The following is a 20,149-nucleotide window of genomic DNA, read 5'->3' as shown; positions in this document are numbered from 1 at the left end:
GAATTGGATCATCCCCTGCGACGAAACCTGGATCCACCACTACACTCCCCAGTCGAAACATGCCAATATGGAGTGGAAAGGGAGAGCAGCCACAGTGAACTCAACTGTCAGCTGCCAAGGTTCTTCAACCATTTTTTTTGACCGGCAAGGCATTTTGGTCATTGACTTTTCATGAGTGATGCACAATCAATGCTGCTTACTACTATGAGGTGAAGGCTGGATATCATTGCAAAAGACAAAACCAACAAATTCGAGAGGCTATCCTCCACGACAACGCCAGGTTCCATACTGCAGCTCTAACAGTCTCAAAACTAGAAGAAATGCACTGGAGTCAACTTGATCATCCTTCCTACAGCTCAGACCTATCACTCTGCGATTTTCATTTGTCTGGGCCACTTAAAGAAGTTCCAGGAGAGCAATGATTTGAAGATGATGATGGCATGGAGAGATTTGTGCACAATTGGCTACTGACACAACCAGTTTCATTCTCTGATACTGGAATAAAAAACCTTCCTTCTCGCTGGGAAAAATGTATTTCTAAAGCAGGAAGCTATGTACTATGTAGAAAATAAATTATATTTGCCTTTTATTTTTCAATAAATAAATTTTTTTTTAAATAGAATTCTGTTATATTTGATTTACTCTTGTGCCTGTATTTCATCTAGGATAGTGATAAAATTTTCATCTTATTGTGCTGACAGAAAATTCCTGTCACTTTACTGTCAGACAGTATTGTAACACACTCCTTTTGGTCATCATTCGGTATGGATGACCATTTTTTCTGTCATGCCCTTACTTTTAATATTCATTTATTTACAAAATAAAAACAGCAGAAATTCACAGTGAAAAAGGTTATATTAATTGATAATTAAAATCTTACTAGGTTATTAGTAATTAAAGCTATGAATCTAGTTTTTTGTTTCACTCACATAATTAACAGAAATTATGATCAATAAAAATTTACCTAAGTATAAAATGTATATTGAATAATTTGGCAACTTTATTAACTTAGAAGAGTTAAAAACAATTAATACAATAAAAATTTAATTCTACATGACAAAACATAAACTTTCAAACCAACCAATTTAGTGAATAGGATACTATTATTTAAAATCATTAGGTAAACACTGTTTTAAAATAATGATATCGACAAATAGCTCATTTGAACTTAGAAACTCAGGACGCTATGGAATGTGAATATTTCAAGAAGTGTCATTTAAGACTTAAGTCTTAACAATTTTTTTTTATAGTTTCAGTTGATTTATAGCTCTTAAGATCAGTTAATATAAAAGCACTTTGTTTCTCAATTGTTCATTTGTAAAATTTACTTTTACCATACATTAAACCATAATATAAACATCTTAGCTTTTGTTTAAAAAATAATTGGTTGTTTAATTTCTTCTTTTATCCAAATCGGGTTGATTTACTTGTAAAAATTGCTTGCCTTCTCCTGTGATGGCCTAAACCCTTATGATCAGAATGAAATGTAACAATTTTTAGTCTTTCTGACCGATATAACAATCTAAAAATCTTATTTAAATGCAGAAATATTTATTGCAGTATATTCATTAAAATGTATGTTGAAAATGTTTGTCTGATTTTCTTGATTTAAAAGTTTGAAAAAGTAAATTGGAAATTAAATTTTCATTATCAGTCTCCATATGATGTCCACAAATTAAAGTTATCTATTGTTTAATACAATCGCATTAGAAAAGGTAAGAGACTCAAAAATTGATTATATAATAAGAAAATTCTTTTGTTTTAATAAAAAATGTTGATTTTGAAAAATAAATAAAGCTTTTTTGATAACCTTAAATAAAGGACTTTTTAAAATAATTCAATCATACATGACCAAGAACCACATGGTAAGTATCTCAACCAAAGGGTAGATGAATAGTCATTTATTATGATTTATTTTTAATTTATATCTCATTTCAGCTTTGTGTATAATATTTGTAATTGTTTGTATTTGTACACACAGTTTTTGTGTATATATTATTACTCCATTGTCTAATATCTGTTATACGTTAACTGTATTTTGTCTATTAATCTTTTTTAATTTGTGGATTATTTGTTGCAGCAGTCTGTATTCACTACATTATGTTTATTATTATTATTAAGATTTAAAATGAAATCAACAATACTGCTACTGCATATGTTATTTGAATTAATGTATTTTACAAAAAATCTAGCGCTTTTATGTGTAAATCAAAACTTATTTGCTGAATCTTCTTTTGTTCTTATGATCTATATAATCGATTCATTTTTTATATTGTTTGTGATTTTATTACTTAATAGTGTTATTTATTATTTAGATATTTCATTAAAATTAGTTATTTATTACCTCAATAGATAGATTATGATGTAGTATGTGTCGCAAAAGAGAAAAGTTGTCTTTGAAAAGTTACATCTTATGAATTGCTTGATAGGATTTTAGTATATTAAAACTTGTAGGAATATGGCATGTTATATAACAGTTTACCTCATTTTTGTACCTGTTTTCCCAATAATGCAATTTGAATTCTCTATAATTTTAAGAGATAAGTATAATTAAATTAAGAACACAAATTTGTTTGTTGTTTATGCATATGTATATGTAATTTTCCTGAAATTAATCTTTTTAAGATTCATATTATTCCTCTGTACTGTTAAATTCTATTAAATAAACTAACTAGTACAGAATATTGATTTAAAGCATATCTTACTTTAATATTTTGTGAAAGTACTTTCTTGGGATTCCGCATCCTCTGCCATGATTAAAATAATTCTGTTATTGTAAAATAAAAATTTTAAAATAAAAATACTAAAATAATGAAAATTCTGTATTACTTTATATGGGTGCTGCTGTCTGTTATGCAATAACGGAATTATAACAATCATGACTGAGTGTGGGGATCCTGTGAAAGTACTTTCATGAAAAATTAAGGTAAGATAATGCCTTATCTCAATATTTGGTACCAGATGGTTTATTTAACAGAATTAATTTTTTTTTTCTTTTTGTGGTTGTTGCCTTTTAATATGGCATCTGTTTTAATAAACAAAATTGCTGCTTTGACTTATACTAAATATGGAATTTTTTTTATACTAAACAGTGAACTTAATTTATTGATATACATAAAAAATATTTAATAATGTTAGTTTCATATTTTCCGTAATCAGTGGGTTGGGAGAAGAATTGTGAAGGATAGGATTTCTATTAAAACTTATGATAATTTCAGCGATTCATAAGGCAAGAGTAAAGTCATTTCACGTGTATGTATAGCATAATCCTAACTTTACACTTTTTTCTTTCCTTCAAATCTTTTCTACCTTTTTATTGTTTAAAATGGTGAAAATATTTATTTACTGTATTAGTGTTAACTCTGACTTGGATTTTTCCAGAAAATTGAAGACCTTGTGATATTATTAATTTTATAACTATTACAGTAATAGAAATATCATTTTATCAGTTAAAATATTTCCACACATTAAACTCACAATTATAGATATTTTTCTTATCTTAGAAGGTGTTTCTTGAATAAGGATGGATGATTGTAATATATTTACAAATAGTGTTTAACAACCACAAATGTGAAGTGCGTAAAATAAACAAGTTTTCAATTCTTTTACATAATAAAAAAAAAACTGATTTAGTTTCAATTTTATGAGTTTTATTATCAAAAATGATAACCTTGATTACTGGTTGAGATTATACATTGTTGCAAAAAAAAAGAAGGAAAGTAAAGCATTTTTGCTGTTGGAATTTAAGTCAACAGAGGAAAAGAATTGAGAATATGTTGCTTTTTATTTACTGACAGAACAGTTAATGTGAAACCTACAACAGTGTTTTTTAAAACAAAGTACTCTCAAACCTTACTTCAAATAAAAACAAATTGTATCTGTTTTTATATTTCTAGCTCAAAATCTTCAGGACAGTTCATCAAAGTTACGAAGTGGATTAATCCACAGAGGTAGGTTAGTGAGGAAAAATGTTTCTTCCTTTACAGAGAGCTGAAATAGTAAATTAAAAAAAAAAAAAAACTAACTGTTATATCGTTTAACATATTGCTATATGTTTAGTATATGTTTAAATGATACATAAAAATTAATTTCTTATATATACTGAAGGACTTGATTTTTTTAAATTTCCTAATGAAGTTATGGAATGTTGAAATCGCTCTTCCAGTTTTCTTCAAATAATTTGGAACTCGGGAATAAAATAGAAAAGAATATGATTTAATTTGGTTTGAAATACAATTTTTTTCCATTGAGTGGTTCGTAAGATATAACTCTTTAAAAATAAGCTTTTTATTTTGTGTCAAATATTATAATTGTTTAAACAACACGTGTTATGTGTGATGATGTTTGGGCAGAATGTTGTGTTATATTTTACATTTATGTTTATTGTAAATGATTATGTTTCTTAACTGTAGATGTAACTGATGTGTTGTTATATTAACTAAGGAGATCTCCTTATCTTTTATTTTTATTTATATATATATTTTCTAGGGAATTTTGTACATTTTGATGGATTTTAATAAAGTTATGTTCTTAGAAATTTAATTGCTTGAAACATTAAATTTAAAATTCATGTAGAGATAAATTTTTATGGATGTTTTATCAGGAAAATGATGTAACTTTAATAGTAGATTTCTGGATTTCCTGTAGGTTAACAAGTAGTAGTAGCAGCTTACATTTAGCAATAATGTTGCTCCTCAGTGGTTCAGTTACTTGCGTCAGTGACTTCCACACTAATGAAAGTTCTTAAATTAGTTTACACCAAGGAACTCAATTTTCATGATGATATATAACTACCTCTTTTAGGTTCTCCTTCTAATAAAAATCACAGTTAAAAGGATTGAGTGGTATAAATTTATAATATATCCCATTTATTTAATTAAACAAATTGACTTCATCACGCATGTGCAATTTCTTATTTTCTGACGTAAAGCATGTAAGTAGTCCTTTATAGTTGAGAAAAACTTTTACAGGAAAAAACAACCAAAGGATAACCATTTTTTGTTACACTTCATCAGGAATTGACTGAATTGGGATTCAGTGTTCAATAGGTTTCTACGGTTTTCTTTTATTATGCTATGTGATGTGTTTTCAATTTATGATAGATTTTATTCATAGTCAAATGTTACTGTTTTTACCTGTCAACATAGTGGTGTGTGTGTAAAATTAATTTAAGGTTCAATGTGTAAAAAAAAAAAAAATGGTTTTAATGGGTGTGAGTGTATGTATGGTCATAAAAAGTATGGGGTGGTAGTTTAGTTTTTCTGACATCATTGCACTTCTGTGTTGAATATATACAAATCATTATGGCAACAATATAATGATGTACATTTAAAAAATCATTTAGAATATTTCTACCCAAGTACTTCAAATTTTAAGCTTGGAATTGAAATTGAAAACGGCAGTGGTAAGGGTATCTTTGGTGAATTATCTAATTTTATAGGTTAGAGGACCTCTCGTGATTTTTTAATTTTTGTTATTACTTTTATTGAATTAGGAGGTTTGCTTTCAAGTGATAGTTCATTTATCTGATTCATTGTGAAGTTTCATTTAACTAGTTCTTGCATGCCCATAATATCATGAATCTGTTGCTCAACGTTTCATCTAGTAATTTTGCAGGTTCTAAATACAGTGCGATATGAAGGAGCTTGCAAAACAACCCGTTTTTTAAACAGATTGTGGTAGATCTATAAATACCACTAAAGTTTTGGAAATTTGCTTCAGTTGTTAAGAGAGAAAATTTTATCTTTACATTTTCTGTTTGGTTAAATCCAGTTTATTCTGGTGTGGTTGCTTTATATGTCACTGATGATTATCATGGGATTACTGTACACTAAAATCACTATTCAAATGAGAGATTATAAATTTGTCATTTTCTGTCCATTTAATTGTTTTATATGTTTAGTATGATGATATTAATTGATTTACAATTTTTCTTAATAGTTGTAACACTTAAAGAGAACTTTGGAACTTAAGAGAATATCTTGTGTGTAGTATTGCAATATGCAAGCTACCTCATATATTTTCTCATTTGTTACTGCATTTATTACACTTTGTAATGAGTTATGTATTCAATTTTTTGATATATCTTAAATAATTAGAGTATAAATTTAAAATAATAAAATCAAGCTAATAGATCTCATGTCTTGTATATCACATATATACAAATCAATGTTTATAATGTTCACAGAATGAAAATCTGTATATTTATGAAAGTAGACAGTTTTCATTTAATCAGTTACCTGATAATATAAACTCTTTGTCACCGAATCAAATGTTGTCTAAGCTGTTTGAACACCTGGGACAAGATAGCCTTGTGCACTAGTTCTTCTTTGCAACCAGTAGTAGCTTGTTTTGCAATTTGGTAAATTTTAGGAAAAATATGAGACCTGCTTACTGGCAGGCCCCACAAGTTTAATTTTTTTGTGCAGCTTGTGGAGAAAGTCCCTTTAGGCAGAGATGTAACTTCACTGAGCCTCTTCAGCTTTGCAAACCATAAGTATGACAGCTGACCCATTTCCTAATTTATCTCTTTAGGGAAGAAAGTATCAAGGAAAGAAGGCTGGACAACCCATGGAGGAACTGTGACCCCTCAAGGGATCAAGAGTTGTTAGCCTCATCTAGAACCATTGTTTTGAAAATATCAGTTGTTTTAAAAACAATTGGCTTATTTTTATCTTGTTGAAAAACGGTACAATAAGTAACACTATTTTTATTTTTTGTTAAAGCTATTTAAAAAGTATTGTGTATAACATTCAACATTGACTCACAATTTAAATACATTCTTCATACAATACAAGTTTATCAAATTAATTGGTATGATAAGTATCCCATACTATTTCCAGAGGAGGATTTCATTACTTTGTATATGTTATGGAAATTGTTCAGGCATTGATGTGTTTAAAAGCCAAACATTTACTCCACTGAGAAAAATAGCTAAGACTGGAAGCAGTACATGAAATTACTTTAAATTTCAGAGCAATTAGTATTATATTCCAACAAACATGTTCAGTTCTGAAGTATTTTTTCTTTAAGAAAAGAATATTGTATATTAAAAAATATATGATAGCCGTGTGTTGATAATTTTTTAAATAATTTTTGATGCTGTTATCATTTAGTAGTTGTTTTTTAATGGCTTTTTATTTTCATTGTGTAGTAGAATTGGATAAGTATTATAATTTTATGGTTATTGATAGACTAATATTTTTAATATTTCTTTAATGTATGGTTGGAAATAGTAGTTTCTTAAGGTTAACTAGCCTATAAATATATTTATTTAAAAAACAATAGTAAAAAAACATTTTATTTGTGTATCTGATTAAAAATTTGTTTTGTAGCATACAGTCTTTGTCAAGGTAAGAATCTACTAGTTATATTAACTAAACAATTTTTTTTTTTTTTTTTTTTCATTTTTTCACTGCTGTTTAAATTATTTTGTTCTAATATTTTATGTTATTATTGCTACTGATTATTATTATACACATTTATTTATTTTTATCCAGATAGTTACATTTACAGTAGACATTAACTTTAAATACAAAATTACTGGGGAAAGGCTTACAGCACACTTAATAGTGTTTCGCTGATACTTTGAAGTGAAATGTATTTGTAAAAATAGATTATTTTATTTTATGTAGCATAATAGCTTTTTTTAGCTTTGTAAGGAATTCAGATACCTAATACATTTACATATGTATTTTCTCCTGGTGGATTTATTGAACATTGAAAGTTAAATTAAATGGAAGAAAGACTGTTTACCAGAAATTTCCTGTTAAATGTTTTATATTATTGCTTCAGTTTTTCTGTTATAATTTTTCTTGGCTGCTGATTACCAATAACAAATAAATTTTTCGCTTAATTATATTACTTCACTGTGGGCTGTAAGCTGAAGCTTGTTTTCATTGGTCAGTTTCAAGTTAAACCAAACCTGAGAGACAATACTATTAACTGAACTTACCTAATCAATACTATCTTATCCAAAACAGCTACTTATCCATAGGGAAATTGCATGCATATTTATCATGAGTGATCAGTCTTTGGTAACAGATAAGTTAATCTATTGATTCATTAATAGCATCTGTTTGCATCACATGCTTTTATTTTTTTAAATATTACTTTTGATATAACAGCTTATTTCAAAAACAGTGGTTCCCAAAGTGTATGCTTCGACATCCTGAAGAACCACAAAATATTACACAATTATCATATTTTATTTCCAATTTTCAGTTTAATGTCACAGGACATGAGATCTAGCTGGTGCAGACAACTTACTGTTTGTGAAAGCCTCTGAAACTAGATGATGCAACACTAGCCTTGATTGTTTTATTAGTTTCTCAAATTTTCTGGTACTTTGTATCAGTAAATAATTGTTTGTATCTCATAATTTTAGTGTTAAATTATTTTTTGGAGATTGTATCATCTGAACGTTGTTGTGATTAAATCAAGTAAACTTTTTGAACTGTTTTTTCTCAATGCATTTTTAAAAATATATCAGTTTTCACTAAATAGGAATTACCATTGTGAGAGTAAAAATTAGAACACATTGTCAACCAGTGGCAAGAGTCTGAAGTGTAAAAAACAAAAATACAATGACTTGGTTTTATAGAGACAGAAGTCAGTGTGTTCTGTGTATGGAAGTTTTGGCATCTTAGTGCTGCAACCAAGTAAGTTGAAATGCCATTTAGAAACCATCGTCCCAGCGTAGTTAGTAAATCTTATAACTAGTTTAGCAACAAACGATAGTTTGTTTAGCAGGCATCAATATCAATAGCAAACATTTCTTCTCTAACATCTTACAAGGTAGCACATAGAATCACAAAATGTTAGAATTCCCATAATATTACGAAAGAACTCATTCTACTGGCTGCGCTAGGGGGTGAACATTATAATCAGCGAGTCTGCTGGGAAGCTACTTTCAAAAGTCCCTTTGTCCAATAATAACATTTGCTGCAGAGTACAGCTCATAGAGGAGGACCTCAATGATCAATTGAAAATTAGGAGGGAAGGAATTTGGCTTGCAGCTGTATGAGGCCATAGATAATGATGAAAAAATGTATATTTTCTTAAAGATGAGGAACATAAGTATACTGAACATTTTGTGAAAGAAGATTTTTTTTTGTTAAAACTAGCATGTTTATGTGACTTTTTGAAAAATTGAATGTGCTGAATCTTTCCCTGCAGGGAAACAGCATGCACCTTGTAAAGTCTATTGAGAAAATTTTAGCTTTTATTAAAAAAAAAAAAACTAAAGCTGTGGAAAAGAAAAAAGAATGAAGACTGGCAAGGAATGTTTTAATATTTCATTTGCAGCAATTTTTGATCTCCTGTGAAGTTTATTTCTTTCAAGGTATGAAATCCATTTTTGAAGACAGCTTTCAAAAATATTTTCAAAATAGCAATAAATTTTCACGGTTTCAAGATCAGTTTAATACCACTATTTCATCTGAATTTACTACTGCGGAAGAAAAGAATCGATTGAATTGTCTTCTGACAATACATTGAAAACAAAATTTAAATGCGTGGAATTAACTGAAATTTGGATGTCCAGAAAATATGAATATCCATTCAAATAGTAAAGCTCAGAGAATTTTACTTCCATTTGCAATTTATTTGTGTGAAGATGGGTTTTCAGCAATTGTTGTGGTAAAATCTAAGTATTGTGTGAAAATTAATGCGGACAAGGAAATAGGGTGGTTGTGTCCATTTTAATTCTATGATTTGAGAAAATGTGTGGCAATCAACAGACTCATCCGTCCCATTAATTGTTATAATTAGTTAAATTTGTTCAATTATATATTTTTTTTATTCTATACTGTTTATTTATGCTTACCTAACTTTCAAAAATTATTGGCTATTTTGTGAAGTTTAGTTGTTAATTCTGATTCAGGATACCTTGGAAAAATCTGGATTCAAAAAGGGACACCAAATCGAAAAAGTTTGGGAACCACTATTATAAGCTATTACTTATCCTAGAATACCATCGGGCTGTGAGTTAAATTGTTGCTCAGTACGATTATAAACAATGCATTACAATTTAATCACTATCCAAATATTTCAAAAAATATACAGTTAAGATTTCTTATATTAATAATGAAATATCTCCATTTTAATTTTTGTTAATTGATGAGTTTGTAAAGTGTTGTATTTTGCCCAAAGCTTCTGTTGCTGTTTTCATTCATGTTACATTTACTGAAATATGTCATACACCTTTCTTATCTGAACAGAAAATGCAGTTCTTATTGTATGTATGTATGTATGTCTGTATGTTTTCTCCGTTATTGCTTCATATGGAATAAATCTTCAATCATCTGACCTGAATTCGCTTTGCTTCTCTAAATTGTGTTTTGATATATTTTTTATTCACTTTATTACTTTAATATCAACAACTTTTACAACCTTTTTTTTTTTCTTTATAGTTAATTTTATAAAGATGGTTATGTGTTATAAGTCTGATATTAAAAAGTTGGTGCTGCCAGGACTGCAGGGTTTGTTTTTTTCTTTTTATTAATATTATTTGATTTGTTACTATTGCTATTAAATTAAAAATATGTAATTTTGAATCAAATTAATTTATTACATTTAAGTTTTAGTACAATCATGAATAAAAAAATCTGGTGGATGTTAAAGATCTTGATACTGATTGTTTTAAAAGCATCTGTGTTTTATTTGTTTATTTAGGTTTTTGTTTATACATTCAAGAGTTTATTTAATCCCTTTTAGTGTTTTGTTTTATGCTTATATATTCAATTCATTTAAGCTTTAAAAAAAAAAATACTATTATAAGATTTGGCTTTTGTCAGATTAGTAAGATTGTTTTAACAATCAGATCACTGATTGTTTCAATCATTGAGATTGTTGTACAGTAATCCTCACTATTCAAGGGTGATAAATTACAGCAATTTGCCTGAAAATATCAAGATCTCTGTATAAAAATGTGGTTATATTCCTATATGATGAAGAGTAAAAGTAGTCTAGAAAATACAGTTGACATTTATGATAAAGTTAGTGAAGAATAATTAATAAGTTAAATATCATAGTCTCTTAATCAGAGAAAGTTCTCTTAAGGAAGTATAAATAGTAAAACTGAGTTGATGTAATTATTGTTTATGATCATTACTGTTAATGAAAATATTTCTGCAGCAGTTTTATCATCTATTGATGATATGTGGTACTGTTTTTTGTTAAATAAAAGAAGTTAAAACTACTGAAGAACAACTGATAGTGGATTGTCTTGAAATGCTGGATTTTCAGTTACAGTCCAATTTATCATATATACATAATATTGTATTTATTTATTTTTTTGTTTGTTTTGTAATTACCATAACTTCAGTAGCAGTATTGTTATGATTTCTTTTTTATTATGCTATAAGTATTCTATTTGTTAGTAAAGATAATTGATTTTTGCTTCATAGATTGATATACTCATATAATGTAGGAAATAGTTTGGGAAAACATACCAATTATTGTTACAAGACGATCGGTTATAATATTTAGGTGTTTATTACAATGAAGTTGATAATAGTTTTGCTTTTGTAAAATCTTGTTTTTTTTTTATGTTTTATATTTAAGTTAGGTTGCTAGTTAATAATGCTGAACATTTTAATTCTTTTTATGTAAATAGCTTCATAAATTTATATCTGTTTTTTATATCAGTTGCATGTTTTTAATATATATTGTGCATGTTGTAGATTATTTTTACATATATTTATTTATTTATTTATTTATATGGTAGTAAGAGGTTGTTGGTCGTGGGCAGATATGATTTAACTTTTAATATTTACTCTAGTTTTAGCATTCTGAAGACGCTTTAGAGGTTATTTTAATTTAATGCAGATGTTTTTTTTTATATATATATATATATATATATATATATATACATAATCTTTAATTTAAAGAAAGAAACCCGGTGGCTTCTATTAATGCTTTCTTATAAATTTATACTTGATACTTTAATATTTAATACCCATTAATAACTTTTATGTTGATTATATGAAAATGCATTGTTATTTATTTAAATTAATAATATTTAAGTTATTTTTTATTGTTACACTTCAGTTAAGCATTTCAAATGAATTAATGAAGACAATAAATGTTTAAAAAATAACTGTAGAAAAATATTTTTATAAATGAGTAATTTTATGTTTGTAAATGATTATGTTATGAGTTCAAGATATTCAGTAGCAGTATTGCAATTTGAAACTCATTACCTTTATTTTTTTATATTTATTGTACTATATTTAGTCATAATATTAACAGTTTTAAAATATTAGATTTGTATATGTTTATTTTGATTTTTTCTCACCTAATTTCTTACAACGGCCTATATAAACTTTCAGGGGACAACCTAGGATGTTTTGGTGCTAGTAAGAAAAAGAAAGAAGCCCAGATGGTACACCAGAAGGAAACCACAAGTACTGCTAGTACAAGTCGTAATCCTTCAGGTCAAAGAACGGAACCGGTTAAAGGAATGGAATTGCTGTGGCAGCCAGAGGTAGATAATGAGTCTTGTGTTTTTATTCAAAGTAATGTTTTGTATTGATACTGAAAAGAAGATTTTTGTAAATTTATTATGTAAACACATTTTTTGGTGTCATTACTTTCACTGTTTTACTATTGCCGAACAAATTACCTGTTGACAACAAAGGCTTCAGATTTGAAATTTATCTCAGGAGGGTCGTATGTTCTTATACATTCTACATATCTGCCTCAATTTCCATTTGAAATAAATTTTTTTGGTACTTACGTATTAACGCCACCGCAGCTACAGCTTTATTTAAAAACAAAGTAGTCAATCGGATTTCGGTGGAAAATGAACAGTCTCTTTATTAATTTTAATAAATGGTTATTTATTTTATAAATATAATTTAACCAACTTAACCTACGCTCACTAAACTTGACTAATTAACACCGTAATTTTTTGAGTATTTATTTAATAAATTCAGTAATTATTGCAATTATTTATTATTTAAATAATCAAAACACTCCTGTTAATTAGTCAAGGTTAGCGAGCGTAGGTTAAGTTTGGTTAAATTATATTTATAAAATAAATAAATATAAATAACCATTTATTAAAATTAATAAAGAGACTGTTTTGAATCTATGTTAAACTTTGAATATTAACACCGAAATCAGATTGACTACTTTGTTTTTAAATAAAGCTGTAGCTGTGGTGGCGTTAATACGCAAGTACCATTTTTTGTTACCTGCTTTATGTAACGATTTTAATAGTTAATGCACTGCTTTCATCCTGAGTAAAAACACCCTGATCACCTTCCAATGTGTTTGTGGGTGAAAAGGGCACCTACTGCCTAGAATTAGCCTTTTATCTTCTATCTTGTTTCATACTGCAGGTAACCTGAAATACGATACAGCGTACTGCATAATACTTCTTGTAATACTTTTACTTATTTTGTTTTTGTTTTAGAAAATGTACTTATTAGATAGTTTGTAAATTACAAATAAAGCTGGTAAATGATGGTTTCTGAATCCTGTGATTGAAGTAAGAGTGTTTACCCTATTAATTAAAACAGATATATCATGTGAGAGTAGCTTAGCATTAAAAATAAATATTTATAGGATACAACAATTAAAAATACATTATAAATAAGTAAATATACAGTAGAGGCCCAAATAGCACAGTTCAAAATACTGCGGAATCAGATGTAAGGAAAAAATTGTCCCCAATAAAAGTAAGATTTTTACTTTTGAAAATTTTATCATTATATTCATCCTCACCACAACACCCCCTAGTTGACCGTGACCACCCAAAGGATTTCACAGAAATAACTGGGCATGAAAAAATAGTACTTCTATAAGGCTTCAAAAAAAATCTGCACCTGTGAGAAATTCTTAAAAGCTAGTGAAGTTGAAATATGATTTTAATCTGAACCATGCACTTTGAGTGTAAAGTTAGAATACAAAATGTAATATTTCGATGGTCACATTTCAAACTGCGATAAGATAATAATGCAGGGATAATGTTATCATTACCTTAATCTCCTTTCTTTAATGTGTGACATAACAACTTGAAATGTTACTTATTGCTAATTATTGTTAAACTAGAAATAAACTAAATAAATCGTAACACCGTCAACTCACTGACTCATGTGGTCTCTTGTTGTTTTAATTGCTGCATAACTACATATTGACTTCAGATGACTGACTGTGTGAGTTGTCTGATCACTCTAATTTAAGGTGAATACATCATGGTATAATATCGTATTAGGGTTAAGGTAATGTGTAGAACTGATACTACCCAGCTGTCTACTTCAAAAATTCTTTTTGTATTTCTTAAGTATTAGGATTGTAGTTGTCGTGGGATTTGTCCATTGAGTATTTATCTTCTTTTGATTCATATCATTCAAAAATTGAAACTACTTTAACAAAAATTAACCACTGCTGGTACAGTATTTCATTGTTCCTACAGGCAGGAAATGTCAAGAAATATAGATTTAGTCAGGAAAAGTCAGGAATTTTTAGAAAAAGATCAGGAAAATTCAGGAAAGCTTGCAAAAATTTCAGAGAAATGCATTTTTGTTACCAGATTAAGATTACATTAGTTATTAATAAAGTATTTTTTAAGTAATGCCAATATATATTTGATATACTTTCCCAGCATCGCGAAGTGGTGACCCCGTTGTCCAGCACATTGCAACTCTGCACTTCAAGCAGCCTTTAACATGTCCTATTCTTATCTACTTGTCCCAATTATTCTTTTATATTAAAGAAGGAGTATTCCAAATTGCAGTTAATTTTTTCACTAGTGAAATTTTAACGAAAAGTTACTACTGAAAAATTTAAAGGTTGTTAACTGTTTTCTTAGAATTTCTCTCAAACTACCATGAATTTTTGTTGTATTTTAGGTAATTAATTGCTTTTAAATGGCATCTAAAAGGACTCAAACAAATGACTAGTGTTAGATATAAATTTAAATGCAGAATTCAGTTCTTTGAGAAGAGGTAGAGATGTGTATCATGGTATTTGTAATATGTGTAAAAAACATATTGGATTGGGCCGAAAGGCAGTGACTTCACACAATAAACAAACGCAGCGTAATGAAATAATTATGATAAGCAATTCACAGCTTTCACTGAAAACCTTTTTATCTCCTAGTGGTACTTCAACTCAGCAGACTAAAACTTTGATCAACAGTTGTGAGAATGGTGGTTGTGATAGAAACATCTTTGTGTTCTTTGCCTAGATCTTCTAATCAGAGTAATAGCATTTTCAGTAGCAAATGATACATTTGAATCCTCGACTTCATTTCTGCAAAATGCCAACACAGTTACTTCTTTTTATTATAAAGATGGTATTTTATGGTTTCTCAATGTAGTACAAAAATTATCCTCAAGTTTACATGAAGATATTGATGCAACTTTTAAAATTATGTTTCCTGATACATGTGTAGTATCAAAATTCCAGCTTGGAGCTACTAAATGCTCTTATGTCATTAATCATAGCCTTGCACCATATTTTGATGGCATTCTGAAAATATGCTAAAATAATAATGACAAAATATTTTTCAAGTAAATGTTAATAATAATGTTTGTTTTCTATAAAAAATAAGGTATTCTGTTCCAGGTTTCTTATCTGTTTTATTTTTAGTCACAGTGATTTTAAGTTGTAATCGTACATAATTATATTCTTTGTTAAATTGAAATCTGTGTTTCTTAGCATTTTTATGCAAACAAGTTATTAAATATTGTTTTTTGTTTACTTTGCAAAATAATGTAGCCTAGTTTTTGTGAAAAATCTTTAGCAATCTTAGGTTCGAGCCAATTATTTTTAAAAATTGCTTTAGTTAGTTTTTATTTCTTATCTGTGTTACTTTTAGTTACCATGATAATCATTTTTATGAAAGAAACTTATGAAATATTGTTTTTTTGTACTTTGCAGTGTAATTTACCGAAACAATTTATCATTAAAAAATAGCTTAATTTTAAATGTGTATTGTAAACTGATTAAAAAATAAACTTTAAAAATGAATGTAATAATAAAAAAAGGCATTAGTATGATGGGGTTGGTGGAGGATGCAAAAAAAAATTATATATTTTGCAGAGTAAACAGCAATAGCATTAAAGGAAAGTTTTACTAAATTGGTCAGTAAAAGTCGGGAAAAACAAATCTTAAAATTCAGTGGAAACCGTGTATTTACTATTTCTGAAAGCATATTTATAAAAAAATTAGTTCTTAGTCTTCTTTATTTCATAACGTATAGTACATTTACAAATATTTGATAAAAGGTTATCAAATTTCTTTTTTTTTCATGTAATGCCACTTTTACAAATTTTTATTTGCCTTTTTTGTTATAACTACTATGCAGTTATTTGTACAAAGTTATTTGAAGTAATATATCACGCATGAAGAATTAAACATTTTCTTATGTTCTATTTTAAACAATTTGTAAATAAATTTTTTTACAAAGACTCGCATTATCACTTTTACATTTTTATATACATTCATAAGCATTTTCATAGCGATAGCTACTTCATCAAATAAATTATGTAATATAAAAAAAATTACCTTAATGTTGTTCTCCTAGAATGTTTTACTATAAAGTATTCATTAACAATAATTAATATAACTTTATTTTTTGAAGATAACATTGTTTATTTCCACAAATAAGTTTTAAATTACTAATAATTTTTTATTACATCTTACAAGTTACTTTTTAATTTCATAGCTCTGAGTGTTATACTTTTTAAACCAAAGGGTAATTTTTATAATTTTAATTTACATTCAGCTTTTATTTTTATAGTTTCCATTACAAAATAAATTTTAAAATAAGTCCGATTGAGATTTTTCATAAAAAGGAATTCTTTTATAATTATTTAATATAAATATGTTGACCTTTGTTATATTAAAAAGTGTATTGTACAGGATTATCTAGAACAAAACTCTTGTCAAAGTGAATAACTGACACTTGTCTGAAAAATAAATTGTTTATCCCTTAAATAAATAAATTATTATCATTACCATCATCACCACTACCATTATCATCCATCCATCATTAATAATTCCACATAAACTGTATGATGTAAATTTTTATGGCTTATGAACAATATGTGCATCATAGAGCTTTTGTCATAGGTTCAATATATTAAAACTTGTTAACAATGTTGTTTTTTTTGTCTTCAGTCATTTGACTGGTTTGATGCAGCTCTCCAAGATTCCCTATCTAGTGCTAGTCGTTTCATTTCAGTATACCCTCTACATTCTACATCCCTAACAATTTGTTTTACATATTCCAAACGTGGCCTGCCTATACAATTTTTTCATTCTACCTGTTCTTCCAATATTAAAGCGACTATTCCAGGATGCCTTAGTATGTGGCCTATAAGTCTGTCTCTTCTTTTAACTATATTTTTCCAAATGCTTCTTTCTTCATCTATTTGCCGCAATAACTCTTCATTTGTCACTTTGTGAAGAGGTATTTGGCAATACCTCTTCATTTGTTACAGGATTCTCCTGTAGCACCACATTTCAAAAGCTTCTAATCTTTTCTTCTCAGATACTCCGATCGTCCAAGTTTCACTTCCATATAAAGCGACACTCCAAACATATACTTTCAAAAATCTTTTCCTGACATTTAAATTAATTTTTGATGTAAACAAATTATATTTCTTACTGAAGGCTCGTTTCGCTTGTGCTATTCGGCATTTTATATCGCTCCTGCTTCGTCCATCTTTAGTAATTCTACTTCCCAAATAACAAAATTCTTCTACCTCCATAATCTTTTCTCCTCCTATTTTCACATTCAGTGGTCCATCTTTGTTATTTCTACTACATTTCATTACTTTTGTTTTGTTCTTGTTTATTTTCATGCGATAGTTCTTGCGTAGGACTTCATTTATGCCGTTCATTGTTTCTTCTAAATCCTTTTTACTCTCGGCTAGAATTACTATATCATCAGCAAATCGTAGCATCTTTATCTTTTCACCTTGTACTGTTACTCCGAATCTAAATTGTTCTTTAACATCATTAACTGCTAGTTCCATGTAAAGATTAAAAAGTAACGGAGATAGGGAACATCCTTGTCGGACACCCTTTCTTATTACGGCTTCTTTCTTATGTTCTTCAATTATTACTGTTGCTGTTTGGTTCCTGTACATGTTAGCAATTGTTCTTCTATCTCTGTATTTGAACCCTAATTTTTTTTAAATGCTGAACATTTTATTCCAGTCTACGTTATCGAATGCCTTTTCTAGGTCTATAAACGCCAAGTATGTTGGTTTGTTTTTCTTTAATCTTCCTTCTACTATTAATCTGAGGCCTAAAATTGCTTCCCTTGTCCCTATACTTTTCCTGAAACCAAATTTGTCTTCTCCTAACACTTCTTCCACTCTCCTCTCAATTCTTCTGTATAGAATTCTAGTTAAGATTTTTGATGCATGACTAGTTAAACTAATTGTTCTGTATTCTTCACATTTATCTGCCCCTGCTTTCTTTGGTATCATTACTATAACACTTTTTTTGAAGTCTGACAGAAATTCCCCTTTTTCATAAATATTACACACCAGTTTGTATAATCTATCAATCGCTTCCTCACCTGCACTGCGCAGTAATTCTACAGGTATTCTGTCTATTCCAGGAGCCTTTCTGCCATTTAAATCTTTTAATGCTCTCTTAAATTCAGATCTCATTATTGTTTCTCCCATTTCATCCTCCTCAACTTCCTCTTCTTCCCCTATATCACTATTTTCTAATTCATTTCCTCCGTATAACTCTTCAATATATTCCACCCATCTATCAACTTTACCTTTCGTATTATATATTGGTGTACCATCTTTTTTTAACACATTATTAGATTTTAATTTATGTACCCCATAATTTTCCTTAACTTTCCTGTATGCTCCGTATATTTTACCAATGTTCATTTCTCTTTCCACTTCTGAACACTTTTCTTTAATCCACTCTTCTTTTGCCAGTTTGCACTTCCTGTTTATAGCATTTCTTAATTGCCGATAGTTCCTTTTACTTTCTTCATCACTAGCATTCTTATATTTTCTACGTTCATCCATCAGCTGCAATATATCGTCTGAAACCCAAGGTTTTCTGCCAGTTCTCTTTATTCCGCCTAAGTTTGCTTCTGCTGATTTAAGAATTTCCTTTTGAACATTCTCCCATTCTTCTTCTACATTTTCTACCTTATCTTTTTTACTCATACCTCTTGCGATGTCCTCCTCAAAAATCTTCTTTACCTCCTCTTCCTCAAGCTTCTCTGAATTCCACCGATTCATCTGACACCTTTTCTTCAGGCTTTTAAACCCCAATCTACATTTCATTATCACCAAATTATGGTCGCTATCAATGTCTGCTCCAGGGTAAGTTTTGCAGTCAACGAGTTGATTTCTAAATCTTTGCTTAACCATGATATAATCTATCTGATACCTTGCAGTATCGCCTGGCTTTTTCCAAGTGTATATTCTTCTATTATGATTTTTAAATTGGGTGTTGGCAATTACTAAATTATACTTCGTACAAAACTCTATAAGTCGGTCCCCTCTTTCATTCCTTTTGCCCAGCCCGTATTCACCCACTATATTTCCTTCCTTGCCTTTTCCAATGATTGCATTCCAATCTCCAACTATTATTAAATTTTCATCTCCTTTTACGTGTTTAATTGCTTCATCAATCCCTTCGTATACACACTCTGCCTCATCATCATCATGGGCGTTTGTAGGCATATAGACGTTAACAATCGTTGTCGGTTTAGGTTTTGATTTTATCCTTATTACAATGATTCTATCGCTATGCGTTTTGAAATACTCTATTCTCTTCCCTATCTTCTTGTTCATTATGAAACCTACTCCTGCCTGCCCGTTATTTGGGCATTGTTATTAAACAATGTTTTATAATAATTATAGTTAAAATGTATGTGTGTGTGTTTAAGGTGGTCCAGTCTTATTTAGCTCTTCTACAAAGTTGTTCCAATCCAGAGACACTAGAAGCAGCTGCTGGAGCATTGCAGAACTTGGCAGCTTGTTACTGGCAGCCGAGCATTGAAATTAGAGCTGCTGTGCGGAAAGAAAAAGGGCTTCCTATTTTGGTTGAATTACTAAGAATGGAAGTAGATCGTGTCGTCTGTGCTGTTGCTACAGCCCTACGAAATCTGGCTATTGATCAGAGGAATAAAGAACTTATAGGTAGTTAC

The 20,149-nt window shown here is 28.8% G+C and overlaps 1 protein-coding gene across 4 annotated transcripts in view; it reads left to right on the top strand.

Annotated features, from left to right (window-relative positions):
• LOC142323570 (catenin delta-2-like) overlaps positions 1–20,149 on the top strand; it is a 172,659-nt gene that overhangs the window by 128,496 nt on the left and 24,014 nt on the right. For all 4 annotated transcript variants that reach the window (XM_075363377.1, XM_075363378.1, XM_075363376.1 and 1 more), the window contains 2 exons: positions 12,333–12,487; positions 19,889–20,141. In XM_075363377.1, coding sequence (XP_075219492.1) covers positions 12,333–12,487; positions 19,889–20,141 — 408 coding nt within the window. The remainder of the gene's footprint in view (positions 1–12,332; positions 12,488–19,888; positions 20,142–20,149) is intronic.

Source organism: Lycorma delicatula, chromosome 4 (genome assembly GCF_047948215.1).
Source record: "Lycorma delicatula isolate Av1 chromosome 4, ASM4794821v1, whole genome shotgun sequence".
Taxonomy (NCBI): Eukaryota; Metazoa; Arthropoda; class Insecta; order Hemiptera; family Fulgoridae; genus Lycorma; species Lycorma delicatula.
This window is presented reverse-complemented; position numbering and strand designations above follow the sequence as displayed.